This window comes from Pelmatolapia mariae, linkage group LG5, assembly GCF_036321145.2.
Source record: "Pelmatolapia mariae isolate MD_Pm_ZW linkage group LG5, Pm_UMD_F_2, whole genome shotgun sequence".
In the NCBI taxonomy this organism is placed as follows: Eukaryota; Metazoa; Chordata; class Actinopteri; order Cichliformes; family Cichlidae; genus Pelmatolapia; species Pelmatolapia mariae.
In genome coordinates, this window is record NC_086231.1 from 26416103 (window position 1) to 26440731 (window position 24629).

The following is a 24629-nucleotide window of genomic DNA, read 5'->3' on the forward strand; positions in this document are numbered from 1 at the left end:
TGTAAAGCAGCCCAAACCCTGCTCATATATTAAGCTGATGTGAAGAGATTACTAATGAGTGACAGAGACCTAACAAGCAAATAAAAAAAAAAACCCCAACAACAATAAAAAACAGTTTTAGCACACATAACCTGTGATGAATTCTGTGCGTCCTAAATCAGATCCTTGTTTTTGAAATGTTTATTTATTGAATCGTTCTCTCGTCCGAACATTTCAAGACATCCAGGAGGGTATTAATGGGCCACGCTGTTGTGATTCAACCAATGACGAGAACGGCGGGGAAACACTACACAGAGAGCGCCACTGGCAGTATGAATAAAAGGCAGGCAATGTGCGCAGGAGGGGAGGTCCGAGGCCCCGGGTAGGCTACGGGAAAACGAGGTAGAGGCGGAGTCTGTCTGTGAGCGTATATGCATCTGTGTGCTTCCTCGCTCACCCCTCCTCTTTTTTTCTTTTTTAAACCACCCCACCCCCACCTCTGCTGCCCCCTCCCCCCTTCACCCCCCTCCCCTCTCCCCGACCCCTCCTCCTCCTCCCCTCCTCCCATCGTGCTTGCCCGCCCCTGAGTCTGGAGCAGCAGCAGCAGCAGCAGCAGTGGAGCTTCACTGCCTCTCCTCGCCTCACAGTGCGGGAATATACCAGCGGAGAGCAGAATGGATACGGAAGGGAGCCAGAGCAGCCTGTCCTCCGGCACGGACAACTCCCCCCACGACCCCTGGTAACAGCCCGAGTCCGTGCGCCCGTGTTTCGCTCGCCTCTCGGCCCGGTTTGAGTTCACCTTGGACTTAAGTTGAGTTCAGTGCGGGGAGCGGAGCCGCGCCGAGACAAAAGACAAGCACGCTGTGTGTGTTGTGTGTATGTGTGTGTCTCTCTCTCTCTATGTGTGGGATGGATAGACTCAGCGGAGGAGACGCAGACGCACCGCTTGCTTTCCGCCTGTTATTTCTCTCTCCCTCCCCTCCTCTTGTTTGTTTATTTTTCTCGCTTTTCCGCCAGAAGGCCACATTGTAACTTCTCTTCCATCATCTGGAAAATCCTCTCCTTTTTTTCCTCCTCCTCCTCCTCTAGGGGATTATAACGGCCCGACTGGCCGATTGGTGACTTCGCAACATGGCCGATGCTTTCTTCTTACTTTATTGATGCTATATTACGCACAGATCCTCCAGATTCCCCCCTTCACTCCACGAATGTGCATGTGTTGTGCTTAAAAGACGCTTTGAGAAAAAAATCTGTGACTTACAGCTTCTGTTTCTCTCATTCAGCAAAATGTTCATCGGGGGTCTGAGTTGGCAGACAACACAAGGTGAGCTGTCCCGCACGCTACTTTAATAAGTCTGGATGAAAGCCTCCTGTTTACTCCTTTTTAAATATAACGTTTGCTCTAATAATAGCTGTGGCGATAACCTGCGAGGCTTCTTGAAGTTTTAAGGAGAAACGCGGTGAACAGTTCAAATCAAAGCCTCCTATTCATTAAGGATCAAGCTCTAGGTTTAGAGTCGGGAGACGCAGGAGATTAATCGTGCGCACACGACGACTTGTCTGCCTTTCTTTCCTGTGCACTCGTTACACTGTTAATAACCTGAGGAGGGCATTCACAGTAGAAAAAAAGGAAAAAAACACTAAAGTGATCGATTAATCAGCGTTAAAGCTGGAAGTTGGGCTCGTCATCATGGCCCACGCTAGTGTTGTTGTTTTCCTTATTGGTAGCACTCCGCTCAATTCATTCATTTATTCGAAGAGCCGTGAGCGCAGGCTGACGCACGGGCACAGTTTAGTCTTGTTGCGACGGCCCGTGTTATTATCTCCACTGCTGCTGCTGCTTCTGCTGCTGCTGTGTCAGAACAGCGAGCGTCACCAAGTGTGTAGCTTTGTTTGTGGTCCGCAGGGCCTAATGGGGCTGGTTGTGCTGAATGGCCAAAGAGAGCCCGGTGTAACAACCTCGGCAGGACACACGCACACAAACACAACGTGGTCCGCCCGACCCCCATTGTCTCTCTTCAGCCGCTGCACAGCACACCAGGGCCCTGTTTAGAGAGAAGTCCTTCTCTCATTCCCTTCCCCTTTAACTGTGTCTCTCCGGTGTCTTTGCAGAGGGCTTGAAGGAGTACTTCTGCAAATTCGGCGAGGTGAAGGAGTGCATGGTGATGCGGGATCCCGTTACCAAGCGGTCGAGGTAAGAAGGAGGCGTGTGCGCTCCGCCGTCCTATCACCGGATGCCTCATGCTCTTCCATGCTTTTCCATGAGAGCTGTCGTGAGTTTGCATTCTGATTTTGTCACTTGCGTGTGCTTTCTCCCCCCCGCGTTTTACAGAGGGTTCGGCTTTGTAACATACACAGAACAAGCCGGTGTGGAAAAGGTTTTGGCGCAAAACAGACACGAGCTGGATTCTAAAACGGTGAGTTCTTAAACTTTTGAAGTGGATGGTACAACTTGGGCAACTTTTCTTACTCTGGGAGTGTGTAGCCTGTTTCTTCCCCCCCACCCCTCCGCTCTCTCTCTCTCTCGGTGCATTTTACCTCCAACCCTATGGCTTGTAAAGTTGAGGAGTGCATTTTGGAGCCCACACCCCTCCTCCTCCTCTCCTCTTCTGCTCATTTCCCCCTCCAAATCCTGGTTCAGGGCGCCAACATGAAAGCGTTCTTTCTTGGTCTTCATTGCCATGGTTACCTGGGGACCTGAATGGGGTAGGAGCCCCTTTGCAAAAACCCTCACAGGTTTTTATGCAGAGCAGAGAGTTCACAAGTTTTTTTTCCCCTTCTTCTTCTTTTTTTCATAGGAAATAGCAAGTGATAAGTTTTTTTTAGTGGCAGCTCTCAGAGTTTTTTTGGGGTGGCAAGAATTGTGGGAGTGGATTCCAAAACTGATGGCAGGGAGAAGGAAGACTGTGGGGTCAGAGCAGCTGAATTTAAATAGTGATGTAACTCTGAGATTTGTGAGTGTGTGTCTCTGTGATTTCCCCCTCCTACACTGCTTAAACATGAACAAACAAATGTGGGCAAATTTCACAAACCACTCACCAAACCAGAGGACAGGCAGCACCCTTGTGTTCAGGTAATTCATATTTTTGCGAGAGACAGTGACTTGGGCACGAGTGCGAATCTCTTTGGTTTGTTTTGGTGAGAATCCGAGGCTCACATTTGAATATCTATTAAAGTGTGAATGCCTCTGTCTTGGTAATGCAGATTGGTTGTAGGATTGGGGACTGGGTGTGTCTTTGTCAGCTTGTTGTCTTTCCTAACCACACGTATGCAGACACACACACACACACAATAGGATCATTTGAGAGTGAAAATCGGTGGCACAGAAAGTCAGCAGGGCCCAGGGGCAGAGGAAAGGTAGAGTTGGTTAGTTTGTTGGAGCAGGCCTGTTGCTGGGGGTGACGCCAGCCTCAGGAGACGGTGCTGTAACTGCACACCCCAGTGGGATTTATGTCTCCATAACAACTTCTCAGCTATTTTGCATTGACTTAAGGTTTGGTTGATTGGGTGGCACAAAGATAGTATCAAGTTGTGTCGGGCATTTATAAGTACGCAAGATTATGATATCATGTTTGTTTTTTTAAGTGAGACTGTTCATAATTTAGAAAGTTTAAAGATGCAGTTTCGTGAAATAATCAGACCTTCAAGCACCACCGCTGGAGGTCCTGATATTTATTACGAAATGAGCACTGCTGCTGGTAATCTCTCCATATTTTTTTTTTATTATTCCTTTTTCACCTAGCTTGGAAGTAGGTTCTAAGAAGCTGCAAAATATTACTCAGTGAGTCATGTTACCTCTTAAAACTAGGTGCTGCCAGAGCCTTTGAGAGCCAGACCCTCTGTATTTGTGTGTGTGTGGGATGTGAACGCTGGTTTTGGACGCCTCTGGTAGCTCAGCTTGGCAGGCCACTGGTGGGGTTAGGCGTTGCCCTATTATAAACCAAAATACGGCATAAGGCTAAACAATAATAATGTTAATGACTCAAATGCAAGGCTGGGTTGCTCAGGTTGTTGTGGCAGCAGTCTGCAGGGGGAAGCGTGCCATGGTACCATTTATCCAACAAGGCGTTTTAAATGGGGGGTATGGTTGCCATTTTGTTGTTCCGTTTTGGAAATTTGAGCCCAGAATTTATTTGTTGCAAATCTCATATTTGCCAAATTGGGATGTATTTTTTTTACTTGTCTTGCTTGTAGCTTAATTCTCGAAACGCTACACAAAACATATTTGAGAGAACGTTTTTGCATCACACCTGGAGTCTCCCTCTCCACAGTATTGTTTGATCAGCCTGAGACGTGAAAGAGGCATTCCTCACAGGCACGAGGAAGAATATTTGATGCTGTGATGTGTATGCCTTGTTATGCTGAGCTTTGGTTTGCGAGAAAATATGTGAAAGGCATGAAGCAGGGACGGGCGATGGTGTGAAATGGATAAAATGCACAGGGTGAGAAGTCAGGTGCAAACTAACCGGTGCAAGGTCCACGCTGCTTGGTTAGAAGCGGTATTAAACATTTACAGTCCTGTTACATCGTGCTAGCTGCCCTCGGAAAATGAAAGTCACAGGTTAAAATATCAACTGAACTGTTATAATTGTTCAGTTATAATGCAATAAGGCTGTCTGTTGTGTTCAGTGAGAGGGTCTGTCGAGGTTGTTGTTTTGGTTCGAGGTTAGATTTCCTGTCGGGGGCAGAGTGTGGCCTCGGGGCATTGGTGTGCTGCTGTATTTCCCTGGCCAGAGAAGAAGGGCACAACTGGTATTTGTTTTCTTGGAGAAAAGGCTTCACTGGAACCGGTTACGGGAAGAAGTAAAAGACGAGGCCAGATATTCTCTGAAAAGAGACCACTTCTCGCTCCCTCTGTGCGGTGATTTCAGATTATTAAAAAAAATTGTGGTGAATTATGGTTTTTGGTGATTAGTGTGATTATTTGGCACTTGCTATTTCTTCACAGGGAACTCTGTCTCTCAAAACGACCCCCTAAAAAGCCCAGTGTAGTGCTGAATACAGCTTACTGAAAACATTTTTAATAGAAGGCACAGACAGATAAGAAACACACTGATTATTTTTATTTTATGTGATTTTTTTTTAGCGCAAGTAAGCTGGAATGTCCTTTTCAAGGTGTTTTATATAGTAGGTGGTAATTGCTGCTTTTGGCACGACTTGTCTGCGAGGCTAAAGTAGTCGTCAGCATTGTGCTAATATAGCCGCTTTCATCTGTAGCCCATAACATATGTTAGCAGCAGCCACTGTGGGCCACAGGCCCCATAGTCTGCAGTTGCTAGTGGTCTAACACCTGGTTAGTGGAGAGTTTAAATGCCAGGATGGGCTGCTCGCTCCTGATTGGAAGATTAGCTGTTAATGCTGACGTGTACGAAACAAGGAGAAGGGGGATGGAGAAGGTGAAGAATAGGAGAGAAGGGAAGGCACTGTGCTGTAATTAGTATGGATCTGTAAAGCAACTAATCGGATTGAATGAAACAAACTGGATTGGGCTCAGAGGGTTAGGTCCGTGCACGACCTCAGATCCGGGATAAAGCTTGGACCAGCTCTGAAGGTGGAGCGAGAGAGCTCTCTTGTCATGTTAAATGTACACAAACCCCCACCCCCCACCCCACCCCAACAGTAAACACAACCGAGCACAGCAGCCACACGGGTTAGGCGCTCACATAGAGGGTTACAAGAGGTAGGGACGGGGTTAGGTTGGAGGTCCTCATTAGTGAGCTTCGTTAACTAATTACTGTGCCATTCTTCAGCTGTGCAGATTGACCCGGCTGGCCTGAGCCCAAACCAAGTCTCCCTCTTACACTGTGTGTGCATGTATTGACATGTCAGCCCCTTTTGTGTCCTTGGGTGTTTATAGCTTTTTGTTAAGCTCATATTGATTATTTTGTCATAATGACGGTAGCCCGTGGTGTCTTTTTATCAATGTGGTTGCCCTTTTCTTGCGAGAATGTCTTGGAAACTCGGCCAGTGTATCAGAGCTTGAATGTCTGTGTGTATATGCTTGTGTTTCCACCCATGAACTTGCACGTATGTCACTTTGTATCCTCGTGTTAGCGTTTCCGCTCTCGCTGCATTGTTTGGGTGCTTGTGAATGTGTGTGTGTAAGTGTATATGTATGTGTGCCTGTGGGGGTAGCACGGGAGCCCCAGTTCCTCTACGGGCCCATCTGTTTTGTACTCTTTGTCCTGTTAATTAATGAAATCAGAGGGGCTGCCTGCTGGGACTGCCCCACTGCACCACCACACTGGACAGGCCCGCTTTCTCATGGGCTGACTCTGTTTTCCAAATGAATGCCTTCTCTTTCTCTCTGTGCTCTCTCACCTTTACACGTACGCATCTACTGGTTTGACATTTTTTTTTTTTTTCAAAATTTATTTATGCTTTGATTTTTGTTTTCCAGTTTGTAACACTGGTGGACACGCCGCGCCCTGCGAGGTGACTATTGGTCGTAGATTAGAGTAGTCTTAAAAGCTAAAACCACTAAAATCATACTGCAGGCTCTGCTGTCACTATGCTGCTTAGAATGAGCGGAGGTTGGATGTCATGAAGCAGGATGTTAGACCAGTTCATGAACACTCAGTTATAACTCTTGTCTGTCAAGTCTGGGAAAAGCACCTTTTTTTTCTTTCTAGAAAGGTTTTCACATTTTTCTTGAGTAGTTACGCTTTCACCAGTATGATTGGGAACGCTACGTGGCCGAGCTTCTTTTCAAATGTCAAGCCACCGAAGAGCTATTTCTGAGTGTTGCAAACAGTGACCTGGCTAAGTCATTTCACTTTTTGCTTTGTGGCCTATCTGTCTTCCTTGAGGCTAATCCGCCAGTCTGATAGATGCTTTAGTTTTCATTTTTATTATTGCCTCCCTCTGAGTACTGCCAGATGTAGAAATTACATGTTAGATATATTCTGTTACTTCACTGAAGTGGAACGATTTTTTTTAACAGCATGGCATGACAGTAGCTGTAGTAGCACTGCTACAGATATTACATTAGGCCTAACGTAGCCTAGCTGGTAACCTTCAGTATTTTGAAGAGCTTCTGATAATTTACTAGCTGTAACAATACTGTTAATTTGTAAAAATGTGAAGTATGATGGGCAATCTGATCCTAAAATTTATTAGCAAGACTGCTATATCGGTGTGATCACATATCTTGATTTCTTAGGTATTTAATTAGCCCATAAAAAATCATAATTTGTGTCCCGTCTTCCACACCTCACCCCCAATCGGTCGCGTCAGATGATTGCCCCCTCTAGAGCCTGGTTCTGCTGGAGGCTTCTTCCTGTTAAAAGGGAGTTTTTCCTTCCCACTGTCAACAAGTGCTTGCTCATAGGTGCGAGGGTCCTCTTGGCGATTTCTCTCTATTATTTTACATCATAAAGTAATTTGAGATGACTGTAGTGGTGATTTGGCGCTATGTAAATACAGTTGAATTGAATTGAATCATGCAAACATACTGATTTCACACTTCTTAAAAGAAAGGGGGTTTCCAAGAAAATTTAACTAATCAACATGCTGCTGGATTAATTAAAAAAAAAGACTTGGACATTAGTGCTTGTTTACAACTAGCTTATAGAAACTGATATTTTTTTCTTCGTGTGTTTACAATGGTGATAACAATGGACAATGTGGCTCGTGTTAGATGTCTGCTGCTTTCTGACCGCTGTCATTCTCAGCTCATGCTCTGCCACATGATCGCCTTAAGGCAGCTCCTGCCCTCTTGTCGTGTTAAAACAGTACAAGGCAGGTGGGCTGAACAGAAAGCCCGAGGCAGTGACCTCTCAGCACTTCAGTGCCAGGAGGAACAACGGACATTTTGCCCACGTATGCCAACCGGCGATGTCATTAGGATGTTACAGACGCTTGGAGTTGTTTATATTGTGATAATTATATTGTGCTGTAATATAAATGAGTTTCTTTCCAGTAGTTCAGTTGTACTATAACTTATATTCTATTGTTTTTAGTAAACAGTGAAACTAGTGTGTAGAAATTGATGCATCTGAGTTTGCAGTATTTGGGCTGGAATGATGTGAAGAAAAGCTTTGATATTAACTCTAAGTTTATACATATCTTCTCTCATTAAATAAATTTCAAACATAGACTCCACAAAAAAGATGTTTAATTATTTTAAAAACATTTTTATTGAACAAGGTCAAATGCTGCCATGCTGGGTGTGAATGCGCGGTGTGAGTAAAATGAATTCTCTTATTCAGTGTTCATCGTGCTTGATCACATCGCAGTGACCCGATGTTCAGTTTATAAGTCAGCAATATTTGTGACACATTTAAATAAAAATGGCTAAAAAGCTGAATCATATAGCGGGCAAACGCACACATCTGTAACACTGTAATGTCACATTTGGCTCACACAGACACAGAAATGCTGTGTTGTCATTGTTTGTGAGCGCGCTCGGTTGTAGCGGATAGTCGCTGGTGGCTTCGTGTGTCCTTGTCACCTTGGTCTTTGTGCGCTGACCAGCTGGAGGTGACATGGCTCTTCTCATCTTTATGTCCCACTTTAAGGTGTAAAGTCCCTCTGCAATCCCTTCCAAGGACGCTGCAGCTGCATCTTAGTTACACAGCGCTGTGCTCTCGAAGCGGCGGCAAATGTGAAGCACTTAAAGGTCCTCGAAGGATATATCTGTCAGTAGATTTGTCATCAGAAGCAGGGAATTATCACAGGGAAGAGATGAAAGGATTGTTTGAATATTGAACGAACACCCTCCTTTGTGTCGTGCGTATTGTTCACATTAGAACTAATTATTTTAAGCTATTTCACAGGGCACTTTTTACTGCCAATATCAATTCAATACCTCTGATAGCGGCTGTGGGAGACACGAGGGGTTTCGCTTCACACATCCAATTATTAGAACAAAGATGAAACTCTAAGACCATAATACACTACAAGGTCCTGTGACCTAAAAATCATCTCACTCGTCGGTTTGAGTGAGAATAACACGAGATTCCGCACAAATTTAAAATGCCAGGCCAAGCTTTGCATATTTAGCATTATTAAAGGCCAGCTCATTCAAAGCTCATTTACTTCTAATTTTATCTGTAACCTTGACCAATGCTGAGACATTCCAGTGGGGAGGAATATGGATACAGTCAAATCGAGCTAATCCAAAATGGAGCTTGTCAGGATTTGTGAGATTTAGAAAAAAAAAATCTATGTGTGATATATTCAGAATCTTAGATGCTCATTTTGGATTCGAGACTGCCCCGCTCTGTCTAGTTTGTGGCGAAGATGCATTTAGTTGTGTCTCAACACACAATTCAGAGAAAGTACATATTCCTGTCTCACTGTGTATTTTGTTCCTTATGCGTGTTTGTTTAGCTGCCGTGTTTGGATTTTCGGGGGCTTGCATAAACAAGGGTCTACTATACATATTCGCGGATTAGCATACGATCTATTTCTGGACCTGTAGTCCAGACTTAGAGGCTCTGTGTTGTAACAAATTCTAGTTGGTTAACAGGGTGATAATTCATTGATGTGCGCAGCGGTTTTTTGAACAGGAACTTTTGAGCAACAAAACCAGAGCAGGTAGAGATTCGGTATCATTGCTGGAAAAAAAAGAAATCAAATGTCAGATATATTTTAATATTGCTTTCCTATAAGGGATAAGAAAAAAATATTATGTGCATTTCCAGTCCCGCAACTATTCAGTGACACGTTTGAGTCTGGATAACTTGTGTTTATGGTTGCCAGCGATCCAAACTTGCTTATGCCGTGTCTGTTATTAGTATGATGGTGCTTTCTTTGTAGCCTTACTGCTCCCAAATCCTTAATAAGTCTGTTATTGGAGCTGTAACAGAGTGTGAATTAGACATCTCTGTGGTCTAATTGACCCCAAACATAATAGTACGGAGCAGAACATGTAGTAACGTGTAGAAGGTGTGCAGCTTGTAAATTTCTTTTTGGCAAATGTAGTTGATTATATGTTTCCTGATGACCAGTCGTAGATTATTTATGCATTTGCTGCCTGTTTCTATTACAACAGAAAGAGTACAGCATTGATATCTATATATTTTTTTTATAAACAAATCAAATGTATTGATTTATCACTTAAAAAACAACAACAAAAACTCATCATGACTCATCTCTTCCCTACAGATCGACCCAAAGGTGGCGTTTCCCCGCCGGGCTCAGCCTAAGGTGAGTGCACCCTGAAGGAGTTAACAGCAAGGAGGAGTGGAGATGATGTCATGTGTCACCCCTAATAAGGGAGCCCTGGTTGGCTGGGATTAGAGTCAGGCACATGATCTAATTGGAGCTACAATCCACTTGTCCAGCCTGACACCATGACCCTGTGTACACTGGCTCCTGTACTGCCGCCTGTATACGTGCACACACGCACACACATGCATTTTCTGGCTCACACCTAAATGGATGCTTGCACCGATTATTCACCTGCACACATGCTGCTCGCATGCACACGCCTCAGAGGCCTTAAATTGACATCAATTAGTCTGAATTCCAAGAAGAGCTTTAAGCAACCTTTGAGATTAGACAAACGCCAACCAACACAAAGTCTCTTTATCGCAGGCAGCTAGCACAGACCTAATGTTATTAGTGCTAAAAGATACCTTCTTCTCTTTTTCCTTCTGCGCTGTTAGCTGGTGACCAGGACAAAGAAGATCTTTGTCGGAGGACTGTCAGTCAATACCACCATCGAAGATGTGAAGCAATATTTTGACCAGTTTGGAAAGGTAAAAAAAAGGCACAAACCTACTAAATACTTGCAACCATCATGCTTAAGCCTTCACTCTGAAAAGCTGTCTTTCAGCTGGACTGCTGCTGCTCAACCTTGGTCTGACCTTGACTTACCCTTCACAGATAATACTCATCATATTAGATATATGAGCATTTTAGTGGTTTTTAAATGGCAGTTGATAGATAGATATGTTGCAAAGCTATATTGTATCAATAAAGGGACAACAAATATCAATTTTTTATTAAATCATTATCATCTCACCTGATAGGTGGCAACCTTTTTGCAAGCAGTTGCACTCTGACTGGGACTGACTGGAATCACTCTCAGAGAGGTTTTTAGACATTTGCAGATAATTGCTATTTAATTTATAAATACAGACAGATTGCGTCGACTCAACTGGCTGCCAGCTGTTTGTATTCTGCAGAACAGGAGGGCTGCTGAGCACAAATGTAATGGTTAAGTGTGTGCAGACAGCAGACGATATGTGATTTTTTAAATTTATCACAGTTTATTGCTGTTTTATCAGAAACAGATTGTATATAACTGCAACATTATGACTTATGGCAACATTTATGGCAGGTTTAAGTGACAGTGTTGGTGTGCTTGACATTAATAACTGAAGTGAGATAACTTTATCTTATTGGATAAAACAGATATTGGCTGTCTTGAGGACATAATTTGTAGTTGGAAAAAGGGTGATAAATCACAATATATGTTACTACAACAGCTTAATATCTTATCGTGAGTGAGATATTGTGATACTATCGTATCGTGTGGGTGTGTGGTGTTTACATCCTCTACTTTTAACCCAGATTTCTTAAGGTGGATGCTAATACTTTGTCAGCATTTGGCTGCTTGCAGCTCCTCTCTTAGTTTTAAGGAAGAATTAGCTTTTCGATTAGCCTAACAGTTCATCCATTAGCCAACAGTTTAAACTTTTTATAATTTATGAGCCTTAAGGTGTTTCATCTATTTTTAGTTCACAATTTAATAAAGTACAGAAACATTTCAATCAGTTATTTTTGAAGTGAATCATTTTTCAGTGGTTTTCAAGAGTTTGAGCTTACTGTTAGCTTCTAACAAGTTTTCACACTATAAGTGGGGAATTGTTGTGTTCAGGTGTTACAGTACTTTGATCAAATTACTTGATAAAAATTGTATCAAATTACTTCAGCTTGCCCGCAATCTGTCCGTGTACCTTCTGGTAGCTGCATAAGCACACCCTGGGGTACCTCTGGTTGGGCTTGGCTGCTCTAATGGACTGCATGCCTTTGATAGATTATATTCATCTACTGACTCTGTCCAGCTAAAAGTTTTTTTTAACTTTCCTTGTAAACTTTTTTTTTCCACGGAGAAAAAAAACGGCTTTTATGGCTTTTGTTTTAAGCATGTCCGTTTTTCGGTTCAAGTCGAGACACCTTAAAAAGAGAAAGCAGACCTATTTTAGGAGAAAAAGTGAAACGAAGGCACGCAGTGAAAGTGAAAGAGACAAATGGTAAACGGTGTGCTGCGCTGTTATACATCCTTTTAACCTTAGCTAGCTTCTTCAGAAGTCCTCAGAGTGGGTTTCTCTAAAGAGTGCAAATATCAAAGAGGGGAAACAAAGAAAATGCTGTGTGGTCATTGGTGGTTCTGCTCCGTCAGCTTTAGCATGACTTAGTTTGTTAGTTTATCTCTCTTGTTGGCTGTTTTTGCTCTTTTCTGATCACATATTAGCATTTCTGGCTTCTGCATTTGGCCTGCTTAGCTCTTTTGAAAGAAATTTGGTGAAAGGCAAACACATGCTGTGGAGACAGATGAGTGGCCGGGGGTAGAGGGAGGTTAAAAAAAAAGCAGGAGGGGAAGAGGGAGAGGGAGATGGCAGGGGACTGAAAGGGAAGAAGAAACCCCCCGTGGAGAGAGAGTGGGAGGGGAACTCAGAAAAAGGTTGAAGGGCAGAGGGAAGGAGGAATGCTGAGATAGTTGTGAGGGGCAAAAGTGATTATTAAAGGGGGGAAAAAAAGGACCAATCTGATGAGAAATAAGTGTGTTAAATTATCCATAAAGCGTGGCATGTTGGGTTAGTTTTTAGCAAACTACTGTGTGTGCGAATGGAGATCAGCCTTTTCAGTATAAACTAATCAAATGCAACAGCTGCTCCTGTAACAGCCCCCCCACCTTACCCAAAATCAGTACTTCAGACACCCTCCCATCTCACACACACACACAAACACACACCCTGCTCTAGTCCCTCTCAGCTTGTTGCCGTGGTGACCTGCCTTCGCCCATTGTCCCGCTATAATCCAGTGCTTTTTTTTGGGGTTTCCTTTAAAAAAAATGCGAGAAGTGTGTATTTGCATGAATGGAAAGACGGGCGTGCTTGTGAAAGTGTGACAGTGGCATCGTCGTGGATGCGAGCTTGCATGCATTTGTCCCCATGCAGACGGAGAGCGAGGCTCACAGCCGGCGATCCAGTTGTCACAAACATTAAGTGTGCGCCTCTGCCGCCATTGGTGAGCAGGACAGTCTGAAAATGAGCATTGCTTCAGGATGTAGGCCTAATGGGTTGGAAGAAATTAACAGCACGAAGCTCCTTCTGCCTCGTGTCTGCCTGTGTTTTCTCTCAGTTGGCCTCTGACTCATGCTTGAGGTATTACTGTATTTCAGGTACTGGTTCAAATTTAAAGAACGCCGTTTAATTCCGGCCCGCGTGCTCACGGAAGACCTGGATTTGCGAGCGTGTGACCCGTGGCACCGATTCAGGTGGCTGGTGTGACATGTGACACGTTTCTCCTCGGTGCACTCACTTAAAATGGCTGTTTGCAGTCTGTGTGCCGAATCATTTCTCCCCGGTGATTACAGACACTCATATCTAAGACAACACTCCCTCCGCAGGATGAGGGAATATTTGGACTGTTTGGACACGTGAGACCAAAGCTGTATCGTGGATAGCGGCGATCCCACAGTGCATTCCTGCTGAGCGGGAGGTATTTCTTGTTTATTATCTGAGCCTGGTTACAAGGTGCAGGTTTGGTTGGAGCAGGACTCAGTGTCCTGTTTATTTTCATACTGTGGCACCGCCTTGCAAGGAAAACACAGAATGCACTCTGCATTTTATGCAAGTCTTTGATATGTGCCGAAGTTGTTGTTGTTGTTTTTTAGCAAGCCTCTAAGAACACCTACATAAACTTCATTACTTGGACTAGGGTGGCTGCTCGGCTGTTGACGCGTCAGGTGTTCTGGGCCAACCTGAGGAGTCAGAGGCTTTTGTTTACATGTGATTTCCTAGTTGAAAAAATCTGAGGGCCTCTTGCTAAATGTTCCCAGGCCAATGAGACTGCAGTAGCCATATTTCGATTAGAAGTCTGAAATGAGGGTCTTGTAATTTCCCTCAAGCTCATGTGGCTCTTTTTTTTTTTGGCCAAAGCTGAATATAAGATCTGTCCACACACAGAAATGTGTTTAACATTTCAGGCATTAGCATTTCAGGCATTTTGGGCGTACAGTCAGTTAGGTTTAATCCAAAGGAAATCTCTGTTTTCATGCCTGTTTACCCTGCCTCTCTGTATCTTACACGAAAAGCCCGATGATTTCAAATCTTCGTTTTTAAGTAAAACCAGAGAGTAGGTTAGCAAGCAAACGAAGGAGCGGATAGGATGAAAAAAGCAGCATGGACAGGGCAGACGGGAAAAGTTGGGACTCCACTCACCCATGTGAGCTGGCGATTAGAAGGCTTGACTGAACACTTTGTCTGCTGGCCTGTTTAGAGAGAGATGGCCGGAGAGAGCGAGCGAGAATGAAACGAGGGAGGGAGATGTGAGGAGACGGCGGGGAAAAAAATGTGAATGCCACCTTTCATAATCTGGCAGAAAAGTGTAATGGACTTGTCAGCAAACACTTGTTCTTCAGTACAATAGCAGTACGCTTCACTAAAAAGCGGTTATTTTTAATGCCGCTCTCGGGAAGCAGCTCGAGATCTCGGCTGACCCTCGTTCTCTGTACATCTGAGAATGTCAGAACTATGAGAATATGACCTTAAGTTTTCTTCGGCTCTGCATGCATGCTGAGTAGTTAGCGACAGAGCTGCTGCTAAGTCAATCTCAGAACTCACAGCTATCCAATCAGATTGTCTTACAGCACCCTGGGCAGTGGACATCGTGAGATCTTCTCCTTATTGGTTTTGGCAAAGGCGAGGGGGACTGGTGTGTGGCCACAGTCTGCAGATCTTTCTGTTCTCATGGAGGACAATTAGCAGAACCATGTTTGCACTACTATACTGCTTGTTATCTGTAATTTTTTTTTCTGTTTCCAATACTTAAAATCTCCTCTGGCTGGCAGGGTTTGCTCATCTCTTCCAGAATAGATGTTGCTAATGCTAACAGGAGGACTAGCTGTGAGTGTAACTCTACTCTTATGATAACATGTTGGCCTGCAGCTGTCTACTTGCTGTCCTCTTCCCTGGCTCTCTGCTGTGTCATTGAGTCTGGATGACCGGAAGGCTGGAAGACATGAGGGGGAGAGGAAAGGAGAGGGGAAGGGAGGAGGAGGAGGGGGTTGCAGGATAAAAACTGAATGAAGGACACCAAGAGGAGCACAGGGGGGAGCTCTGTGTGTGTCCCATGCTATATGTTAACAAGGATGAGAGTGAGGAGGGCTGTAGACGCAACCTTGATCCTCTTTGCATATATCATTTTTCACTTTCGTTGGTGCAAACACTTGCACAGGCTTGATCTCAATCAGACGAGAAGGCGTGCATGTGTGTTTTTCATCTGAGATACGTTTTAGAAATCAAATGGCCTGCCTACCCAGAGGCCTCAGGCACTCAGGTTACACTGGTTTGGGTTTCAGCACGCGCTGCCTAATGAAAATAGCCATGTGGTAGGGCTTTGGCATATTATATCATCGTCCCCGATAATATGGTTATTTTTGCTGATATAAAAACATCATATCGCGATATCATACATGCTACAGCAGCGCCATATGGTCCCCAGTGCGAGCAACAAGGAGACAGGCCCAGGCATGTCTGACAGCAAGAGCGGTAGCTAGAAAAGCAGCTGCTGCAGCACCCTCCAAGCAAAGCACAGTACTTTGAAAAAATGTGAGAAAATTTGACCCACTAAAGGTGGAAATAACAAACATGGCAAAAACACACCCTTGAGTACAAAGCAGGCTATGAAGCAGGAGATACTAGCAGCCCGTGATGTGGGACCCAACAGTAAACAAATGACTCAACCGAGCACGCTAGAGCACTCTCCATATGACAGGAAGAGCGAACGGCGGATGGAAATTACTGATGCGGTTACACGGTGTTAGAGCAGGGCTTTAAGCAGCTGATTAGAAAGCTCGACCCTGAGAAACAACAGGTAGAAAACACTTTCATCTTTATTGTGTGACAATACTGTGCAGGCTGCTGACAAGTTGCAAGGTTAAGTTACTGTAGTTACTGTTAAACTAAAGCACGACGCAGTTATTTTATAGTTTTACTTTAATGTCCCAGGGAAAGCACAACCTGGGCTAGTTTTATGCTCACGTTTGAATTTCTGCTGTGTCACTGTATATACTGCTGTGTCACTACCTTTGCACTGTAACGCTCCTGCAGCTGCTGCTGGCACCTTGTATCAATAGATTCACACTTGTAATTAGGAAGTGTATCATCAGTGACAGCAGCTCATTGGAAAAGAAGGTTGGTAAATGCTCTTCATTTACTTACACTTACAAATGCTGCCGCCTGCAAGCTGCGAGCGTCGATACGACGTTCAGTCTTCTTTTTAAATATATTGTTGTTTTCTTGAAATAATCATGATATAATGTTGAAGCTGTACCATGCATTCACACTCATGTGTCTCTGTGTGCTGTGCAGATTTTTCGGCAATTGCTTTTTGTTTTGCTGCTAAAGACTGAAAATGTGAAAGTTTTTACTTCCACCTTGATCCCAGGCCTTGGCTTCTCCGTGTGTCTCCTTATGCCGTCAGAAGCTGCTAACTTTCCTGCCAGTGAAGGACGAGGGAGGGAGGGAATGGGATAAAAAAAGGGGGGAGGAGGTGGAATATGAATAGGGCAGTGGAGTGAGTGCAAAAAGGAAAGTGGAGGGAGAAGGAGAATAAAAGGAGAGCGTGTTGACAAAAACCTCAGCTCACTTCGTTCTCTACTCTATAATCCAGAATGCTCACTGGCAGGCTTCCTACCTGCCATCAAGACTTTTAACTTTTATCAATCTTTTTATTGCTGTTATTCATCACAGCATTATTTATCAGCCCTTCTTCTTTTCTTCCACATGCTTTTCCTCCCTCTCTTTTCTCTCCAGCCATTGAAATGAGCTGGAGTGGGTGTGTGTGCTTGTGGGGGGGGGGGGGGGGGGTGAATTCTTCTAATTGAAATTCTTTGCAAGGTCTCCATGGGAATGGTAAACTTTGCAGAGAGGGTGAACGAATGAAAGCAAAAGAAGGGCCGAGAGCGGGACAGAGTTTGTAAGAACTTGGGTGAAGGACGGAGGCAGAGCGAAGAATGGGGAACATTCAGCGCCTCTTTTTTTTACCTCTGATATATTGCATTTCATTTTATTTTTTTACACGGCGCCCCCTTTTCCCCTGTTTTCCCCGTCGCTCTCTTCCCCTCTCACCCTTCCATTCTTTTTTCTTCTCTCCTTTGTCACCTGTCACCCCGCCCAAGTCTCTGCCCTCCACCCTCTCCATCTGTTTTCCCCTCTTACTCCGATGCTAAAGAGGGACAATGGCACCCCATGCTGTGTAATGATGGGCGCGCGCGTGCGTGTCTGTGTGCGTGTTAAGATGTCCGAGCTCATCTATTCTGTGCTTTGTTCTCACAGGTCGATGATGCCATGCTCATGTTTGACAAAACAACCAACAGACATAGAGGTGCGTACCCAGAGTTATACTCAAATGTGCACCCGCCTGCATAATGTTGATACGCTTAAGTGGGACCACGATGGAGTCATTAGCTCTGGTGATCTAGCTAAAAAAAATTCAAACAAACAAATTTTTCTTAATGTTGTCTTTCCTCGCTCTTGCCTACTTCTGTTTATACAAAGTCAGGATCTAAGTTAAGACAAGTGGGGAAGGGGGGAGAAAGAAAAGAGCAGGGTGGAGTTAGCCACGCCCTATCCCCCCACTCCTCCATGATGCTAACACCTTAATTGACAAGCAAGACCTGTGAGGTTGGCCTCAGCTCTTTGGGTTGCACGTTACAAGAGGGAGACATTAAAGTGATCACGTGTTTTCTGATAACTGCTCGTTCTTCCATCTCATTATAACCACTCATATCCAGAGCCCGTGTAAAGGTGGAAAATTCAACATGTTTTCAAATGTTGCTCAGATGTTACAAAGGTTTCTTTAAGAGTTTTTTTTTTCTCGCTCTTTTCCAGGTTTTGGTTTTGTTACCTTTGAGAATGAAGATGTGGTTGAGAAAGTGTGTGAGATCCACTTCCATGAGATCAACAACAAAATGGTACGGACGTGAGCTGTAAAAAATATTTAGAGCGTGGTTTACTCGGTGGTGTAGGGATTTGTTCCCAGTGTCCCAACTGCCAGACCGAATCATGTGGCGTATCTGTTGTGTGTCTTTATTTCAGTAGTTTTTTTTACTAACTCCCTGTTTTCTTTGCTTCAGGTGGAGTGCAAGAAAGCCCAGCCCAAGGAGGTGATGACGCCGACAGGCTCAGCCAGAGGCCGTTCCAGGGTGATGCCCTACGGGATGGACGCTTTTATGCTGGGCATTGGCATGTTAGGTAAAGTATTAAACAAACAGCAAGTACAGTATCTGAAAAAATCACTGTTAATCAAGTGCTAACACTGATTGACACCATTTTTCTTAACGAAGACGGAAATAACAGATTATGCGAGTATGTGTGTGTAACTTAGTTTTAGATTGTATTTATTCTAAAAATACTCAAAAAAAGTAACAGGAGAATAAACTCAGACATCTAGAATGTGGAAAAACGCCGACATTTCTGTTGTGTTGCTGATCAGAAATAACAGAAAAGAAGCCAAATTACAATATTGACTTATCCTCAAATTTCAGTAGTGCCTTAAAAATGTCTTCTGTGCATTAATTTAGCAGGGAATAGCTCAGCAATTTGAACACATTTCTTAGGTTTCCTCATTCACACTAAAGGAGCTGCTTTAAAAATTAAGAAATGTCATATTGTAGGTGCACCCTCCGTTCAAAAATATTTAGGCTACGTAAGCTAAACGCCTGCTTTCAATGACGTTATTCTCTGTGATGTATCGAATGTTTAGAGGTCACGGACTGAAGGGCTCCACACGCTGGAGTAAAAATACAGTATGAAGAGATCCTCATTGAGAAATCAAAACCGAGAGCTACATCAGCTGTAGTTTGTGGTTGTTTGATGCCCTCTACTGGCAAATTTCAGATCGTAATACATAATCTCAGTAAGGGCCTGTAAATGTCAGTGACTCATACTACCAGGTCTGGCTCATGTGTAATTCATCTTTAATGACCCCATTTCCCGCAGACGTTAAGCTAATGTGTATGCCTGGATCACCAAGTGTCCGGAGCTTTGCCTTAAATTTCAAAATATTCCGAGGTTGATTAAAATGAACCCCGGATGAGGGAAAGCAAAATCAAATAAATGACCTTAAATCACTCAGTAGTTAATAATAGCCATCTTTACTGTAACTCCTTCGTAGCTGCACTCTGTTGTACAAGAGCAGAGGAAATTACCTTATAGGAGATCGGTTAGCTAACTGCCACTGCAGCAGGTGAATGTATGACTGCACTCTTGAGGTGGTTCCAAAAATAAACCTGGATAGATCAGATGGCTAGATCTGCCTGTGTGTACTCATCGTGATTTCTGCTCACACACCAAGCAGCCTCCCCTAAAACTCATTTTCTGAGTTCGCCATCATGCTCCTTTATACAGCCAAGTCAATTAATCCTCTCTCTCTTTCTCTCTCCAACAGGCTACCCGGGTTTTCAGACTGCTACCTACACCAGCCGCAGTTACTCTGGTATCGCGCCCGGATACACCTACCAGTTCCCAGGTACGTCTGCATAAGCCTCGATCACAGCTCACTGACTCTCTTTAGGCCTGCAGACAGGGACAGAGTAAAGGCTAAAGGCTACAGGCTGCGGCATGCTGACAATTTTTAACAGTGGGAGGCGAAACATGTATGAACAGCAACGGCCACGTGGCTAGACGCTCATGTGCGCGCTCAGGTTCGCGTTTCATGCCGCCTTCATTTCAGCTGCAGCAAGTGTGATTTTAAAGTGCTCTTGTCTGTAACTTAAACCCTCTGCATTTTCTGAAACATTGTCTTCTGTTTTGAATGTTAGTTATTGATGTTTTTTGCCTTTCATTTGTGATATTGAACCTTCTTCCTCTTATATTCTTCTTTGTTTATTTGATCTGCTTATGTAAGCCCTATTCAATTGGCCGTATCGCCCCTCCTTTTCCTTTGCTCCCACCTTCCTGCCTGTCCTTACAGTAGGTTTTCTTTTTTTGTTTTGTTCTCTTTTGTTTTTACTTTCTGTGCTCGTGCATCTATGTTGACATTGTCTCTGTGTGCGTGTGTGCCTTTGTAGTCTGGCTGGTGGATGGCGACTATTTACAAAGACATTTCTCTCTCTCTGGATCTTCTCTGTTTCTAGAATTCCATTTAGAGAGGACCCCCCTCCTGACATCATCCCACCCTCCTGAGCTGGCAGGTGAGTGTTGCCGCAACCCCTCTGAGAACCTATAGAGAAAACCCAAAGCTCTTTAGCAGCAGAAACCCAAATTAAACCACGAAGCCCATCTTTACTAAATGCAGTAACCCTGAATCACTGGGATACTTCTTCAAAAACAAAAGCAGCATAACCCAAAAAACAAACCTGTTTACTTTTACTTTTACTTTTAAAATCAGATTTAGATTTAATTTTTGATTTAAGAAATAGTCCGCCTATGTACATACATGTGAGGCAATCCAGCAGCAGGTAGAAATAGGGTTCAAAGGTAATGCAAACGACCTTGTAACACTTTTCAAGAATCAAACTTTAAGTAGTTTCTGTGAACATATCGGTTGTTTTCACGAAGCTACTGTGGAGGTCGCCTTAAAATGTATTTTTCCCTTAAGCACCATTCCCAAACATGCTGTGAGTAAACTAAATCCTGGGTTAAAACAAGGTCAAACTGAATTCACAATGTTATTAAAAATAAAAACATGAACCCCCAGGTATTGGTTAGCACTGTTATAGTAAGAAGGTTTCTGGCTTAGACCTCCTGGCCGGCTGGATTCTGTGCGGAGTTTGCATGCTGTCTCCTCCCACAGTCCAAAGACATGCATGTTAGGTTAATCTGTGATTGGCCATAGGTGTGAATGTAAAAGTGTGTGATTGTCCATCTCTCTTTTCGAACCCACTGACCAGTGACCTACCCCGGGTCTACCATGCGTCTTGCCTAAACTCATCTTGGGTGGGCTACAGCCTCCCATCAACCTTCAACTGGATAAGCAGTTAAGGAAATTGATGGAGCGATTTACGGATGTACACTAAACGATCTAAAGAGTTCCATTTTGCTTTATAGACTACTTCTGACAGAGGTGACAAGATATGATGATATATTGGGCTAAAAGCTTTTAGGTTGCTCCTAACTCTGCCGGTAAATACTTTTAGCCTTTGGATGTGTTGTGAATGCGCCCTGATCTACGAGCAGCTGTGCCTTTACACTGACATCTAGTGGCTCTAAGCTGTACTTACATCTTTACTTGGAAACGCCATCCTCTTTGATTTTAGCCATCATTTTGTGTCTTATTTAATGCATCTAAGCCAGATGCTATAGGATGTTAGATCATTAAACCTTACACCAGTGGTATTTAAATGACATGTCAGACCTCTGGGTCAGCTGTCAGTTCAGCCACACTGAGCTGTAGATTATGACATACGTGTTGTGTGACAGTTTTGTTTGTTGTGTAATCCTCAGCCATTCCCCTGACTGCATACGGACCAATGGCAGCAGCTGCAGCAGCCGCCGCGGTAGTTAGAGGTATGTCCCTGTTTGTCTGCGAAAGAGTGAGAACAGCAGGAGTGTGTGCATGTTTACAAATTTGCATGCTCGCCTTACTCACAATGAGCGCGTGCGTGATGGCCTGGTTGGAGAAATAAAGGAATATTTTTAGACATGTGCATGTTTCTATGTGTGTGTGTGTGTGAGAGAGAGAAAACCCTCCAGTGTTTAAGACTGACTTGTCTCTCCTGCCTCTCAGGCTCCACCCCTTCACGCACAGCTGGCTTCCTGGGCACCAGCAGCCCTGGACCAATGGCTGACCTGTACGCTGCAGCCAATCAGGACTCAGGAGTCAGCAGCTACATCAGTGCAGCTAGCCCCGCCCCCAGCACAGGGTTCAGCCACGGTATAGGGGTAGGTCAGACGCTCCCTTCCTCACCCACCAACTCACTCAGACTTACATGCATGCATGAATGCACACGTGTGTTGACAAAGCTGCTAGAAGTGTATTCATCCTTGCCTCTATGTGTGTGTATGTGTGTGTCCTCAGGGTCCTCTGATTGCTACTGCCTTCACTAATGGCTACCACTGAGAAGTCTCAGGTCACCGAGGGATGGGAGGGCGTCTCCTCTGCTGATGAGCCAATCACAATGCTGACTGCCCACTGATGGCACAACCTGATTGGCCGGCCACCGGCTCTTTACCGGGCTCTCCTGGCTCCATATGGCTCCGCCCACCGACTGAATATCTTTTTAAATCCAGAACTCTTGTTTCTGCTGTACTAATCTCACTTCAACATAACTTCCCTGTTTTCTCCTCTTTTGTCCTCATCATGTAGTCTAATAACTAGAGCCCACCCCCTCTTCCCCCTCAGTTATCCATTTTTTTCCTTTTGAAGCTGAGAAAAAGAAACTGCAAAAAAAAAAAAAAAAAAAAAATCTCCGAGGAAACATTTGTCATCGTTGACAAAGACACAGACAACTATTTTGAGTTTTTATTATCGTCATTTTAAACTTCACTTCCATCGTGAATCCTTCCCAGCTGTCGTGCTGATGTTAACAGAAGCAGAAAGAAGGAAAAAAAAAAGAAAGCCGTGCGAGATGAGATGGGTCTCAAAGCCGTTTTTAACAAAGGAAGAACAAATCCAACACAGTCCTTTTTTTAACTCGAGTCTCACGGAAACATGGAGGAAAAAAAAAACAACCAACAACAACAACAACAAAAAAAGTTAAATGTATATTTTGGTAGTCTTTAAAAACAAACAAAAAAAACCCTTTGTAATATTGTTATTAATATTGACATAATAATCTGTAAGGTATTTTATTCTGTAATTGGTTTTAAAGCAATGTTTTTATGTCTTCCTGTAAAATATTGTACATAGACATTGGGTGAGGTAGGGTGGGTGTGGGATGGGTGTGGGAGGGAGGGGTCACTGAACCGGCTGGCATGTCATTGGTTGGTTTGGAAAAGGGTTAACAGCAATTTGACTGGATGTCATTTACTACTCTCTGCGGTCATCTCACTACTTTTATGGGTATGCATACGCCATTATGTGTACACTGTGGGGCAGTCCACTCTAGCGTCACTTCAGCGCAACGCTATCCAGGATAGCTGTTGGCGAATAAACTTCCAGGAGCTTGTCTGACATATTTTTTTCAGTTGACACTTTGTTTTGTTTGTTACCAGGTCATATTTTTGTTTGTTTGCTTTACGTCTTTGTCTCTTGCGTCTTTGCGGAAAACAGTTTATGAAACCACGATGGGACTTTGGATGATTAACAACTTTAAAACAGGAGAAATAAGGGGTTTCAGGCGATTCGGGACTTGACTTCACTTCCTGATTTTTGAAAATATTATATATATATATTTTTTTTGCGCGTTTCTCTTCTTAATGTTTTTGTTTATTTTATTTCTTTTAAGAAAATTCTTTTATGCGGTGTTCTCCACCGTGACAAACAAATGAAGGACATTCTCAGAGAAGCAGTTGTAGAAAAATCACGATCATGTTCTTTCCTCTTATCACTATTGAAGGTGCATGTGATTGCGTCTGCGTGTGTGCGTGCGTGCGTGCGAATGAGTGTTTGTGCGCATACATCAAGGTGTAATATGGAACTACTTTCGTCAGCGAAGGAGCGTTTTGATTGCCTTTTTTTCCTTTGGTACTGAAAAAAAAAACGTTTGCCCTGCTCCATTTGGGTTCATCTGCTCTTCTCCCCCCTGACTCTCTCCCATTCCACACTTCGTTTTAATAAATTTGTGCACCTCTGGAACAAACAGATAACTGTTTATATATAGTTGCTGCTCAGTGTGGTGGTGAACACACAGGGTTTTGGGCAGGGATCCAGAAATGGAACAGGGTCTCGCTCCCAGTCGGCTCTGATACGGGGGCCTCAGTACAAGACGGCGCTGGCTGGCAGGAAAAGTCAAAAAGCTGGAACAAATTCAACCTTTGCAAAAACAAGTAGCCTGTTTGTTCAGCCTTCTTGCTGCAGCCTGTTTGATGTTCAGCACAGCAGAAAACTTCCTGATCCAGCCAGTAGTTCCTCTGTCAGACGGGCTGGGACATGATAAAAGAAAAAAAAAAACTACTGCTGGACACCAACACTGTAACTTTTTAACTTACAATAAAGCAATAAGTTATTTTTTACCTTACAAATGAAAATAGTACTATTATTGGTAATAGCAGACGACAAGTGGATAATTCTGCGGCATTAAGACTTATTTTCAGAAAAAAAAGAAACTATATTTTTCTGTTTTGAGATCTTGTTCCCCTTGTATATTGATTTTAATGATGTCTTTTGTTGTGCTGTTGTAAGGAAAAGGGCCAATGCTTTGAATGGAGTTTGTAGCTCTACATGAGCTCGGTTAAAGTTTAAGATTTGGGCTGTCCCCCGCCAAGCTTTACAGCAATGCTTTTCTTTTTTTTTTTCTTTTTTTTCTTTGTTTTTTTTTTTCCTGACAGTTTCAATTTGAAAATCCTAATAAATTATTCTAAAGTGTT

The 24629-nt window shown here is 43.7% G+C and overlaps 1 protein-coding gene across 1 annotated transcript; it reads left to right on the forward strand.

Moving 5' to 3' along the window:
- Window positions 1-534: 534 nt before the first annotated feature.
- On the forward strand, window positions 535-24629 carry LOC134627975 (RNA-binding protein Musashi homolog 1-like). Its single transcript, XM_063474500.1, has 14 exons — window positions 535-718; window positions 1263-1303; window positions 2092-2173; window positions 2312-2396; window positions 10090-10131; window positions 10593-10685; window positions 17496-17544; window positions 18051-18133; window positions 18296-18413; window positions 19609-19689; window positions 20297-20353; window positions 21606-21668; window positions 21889-22043; window positions 22180-24629. Exons 1-14 carry the CDS (start codon window positions 654-656, stop codon window positions 22219-22221), a joined length of 1056 nt encoding a protein of 351 aa, XP_063330570.1. The 5' UTR covers window positions 535-653; the 3' UTR covers window positions 22222-24629.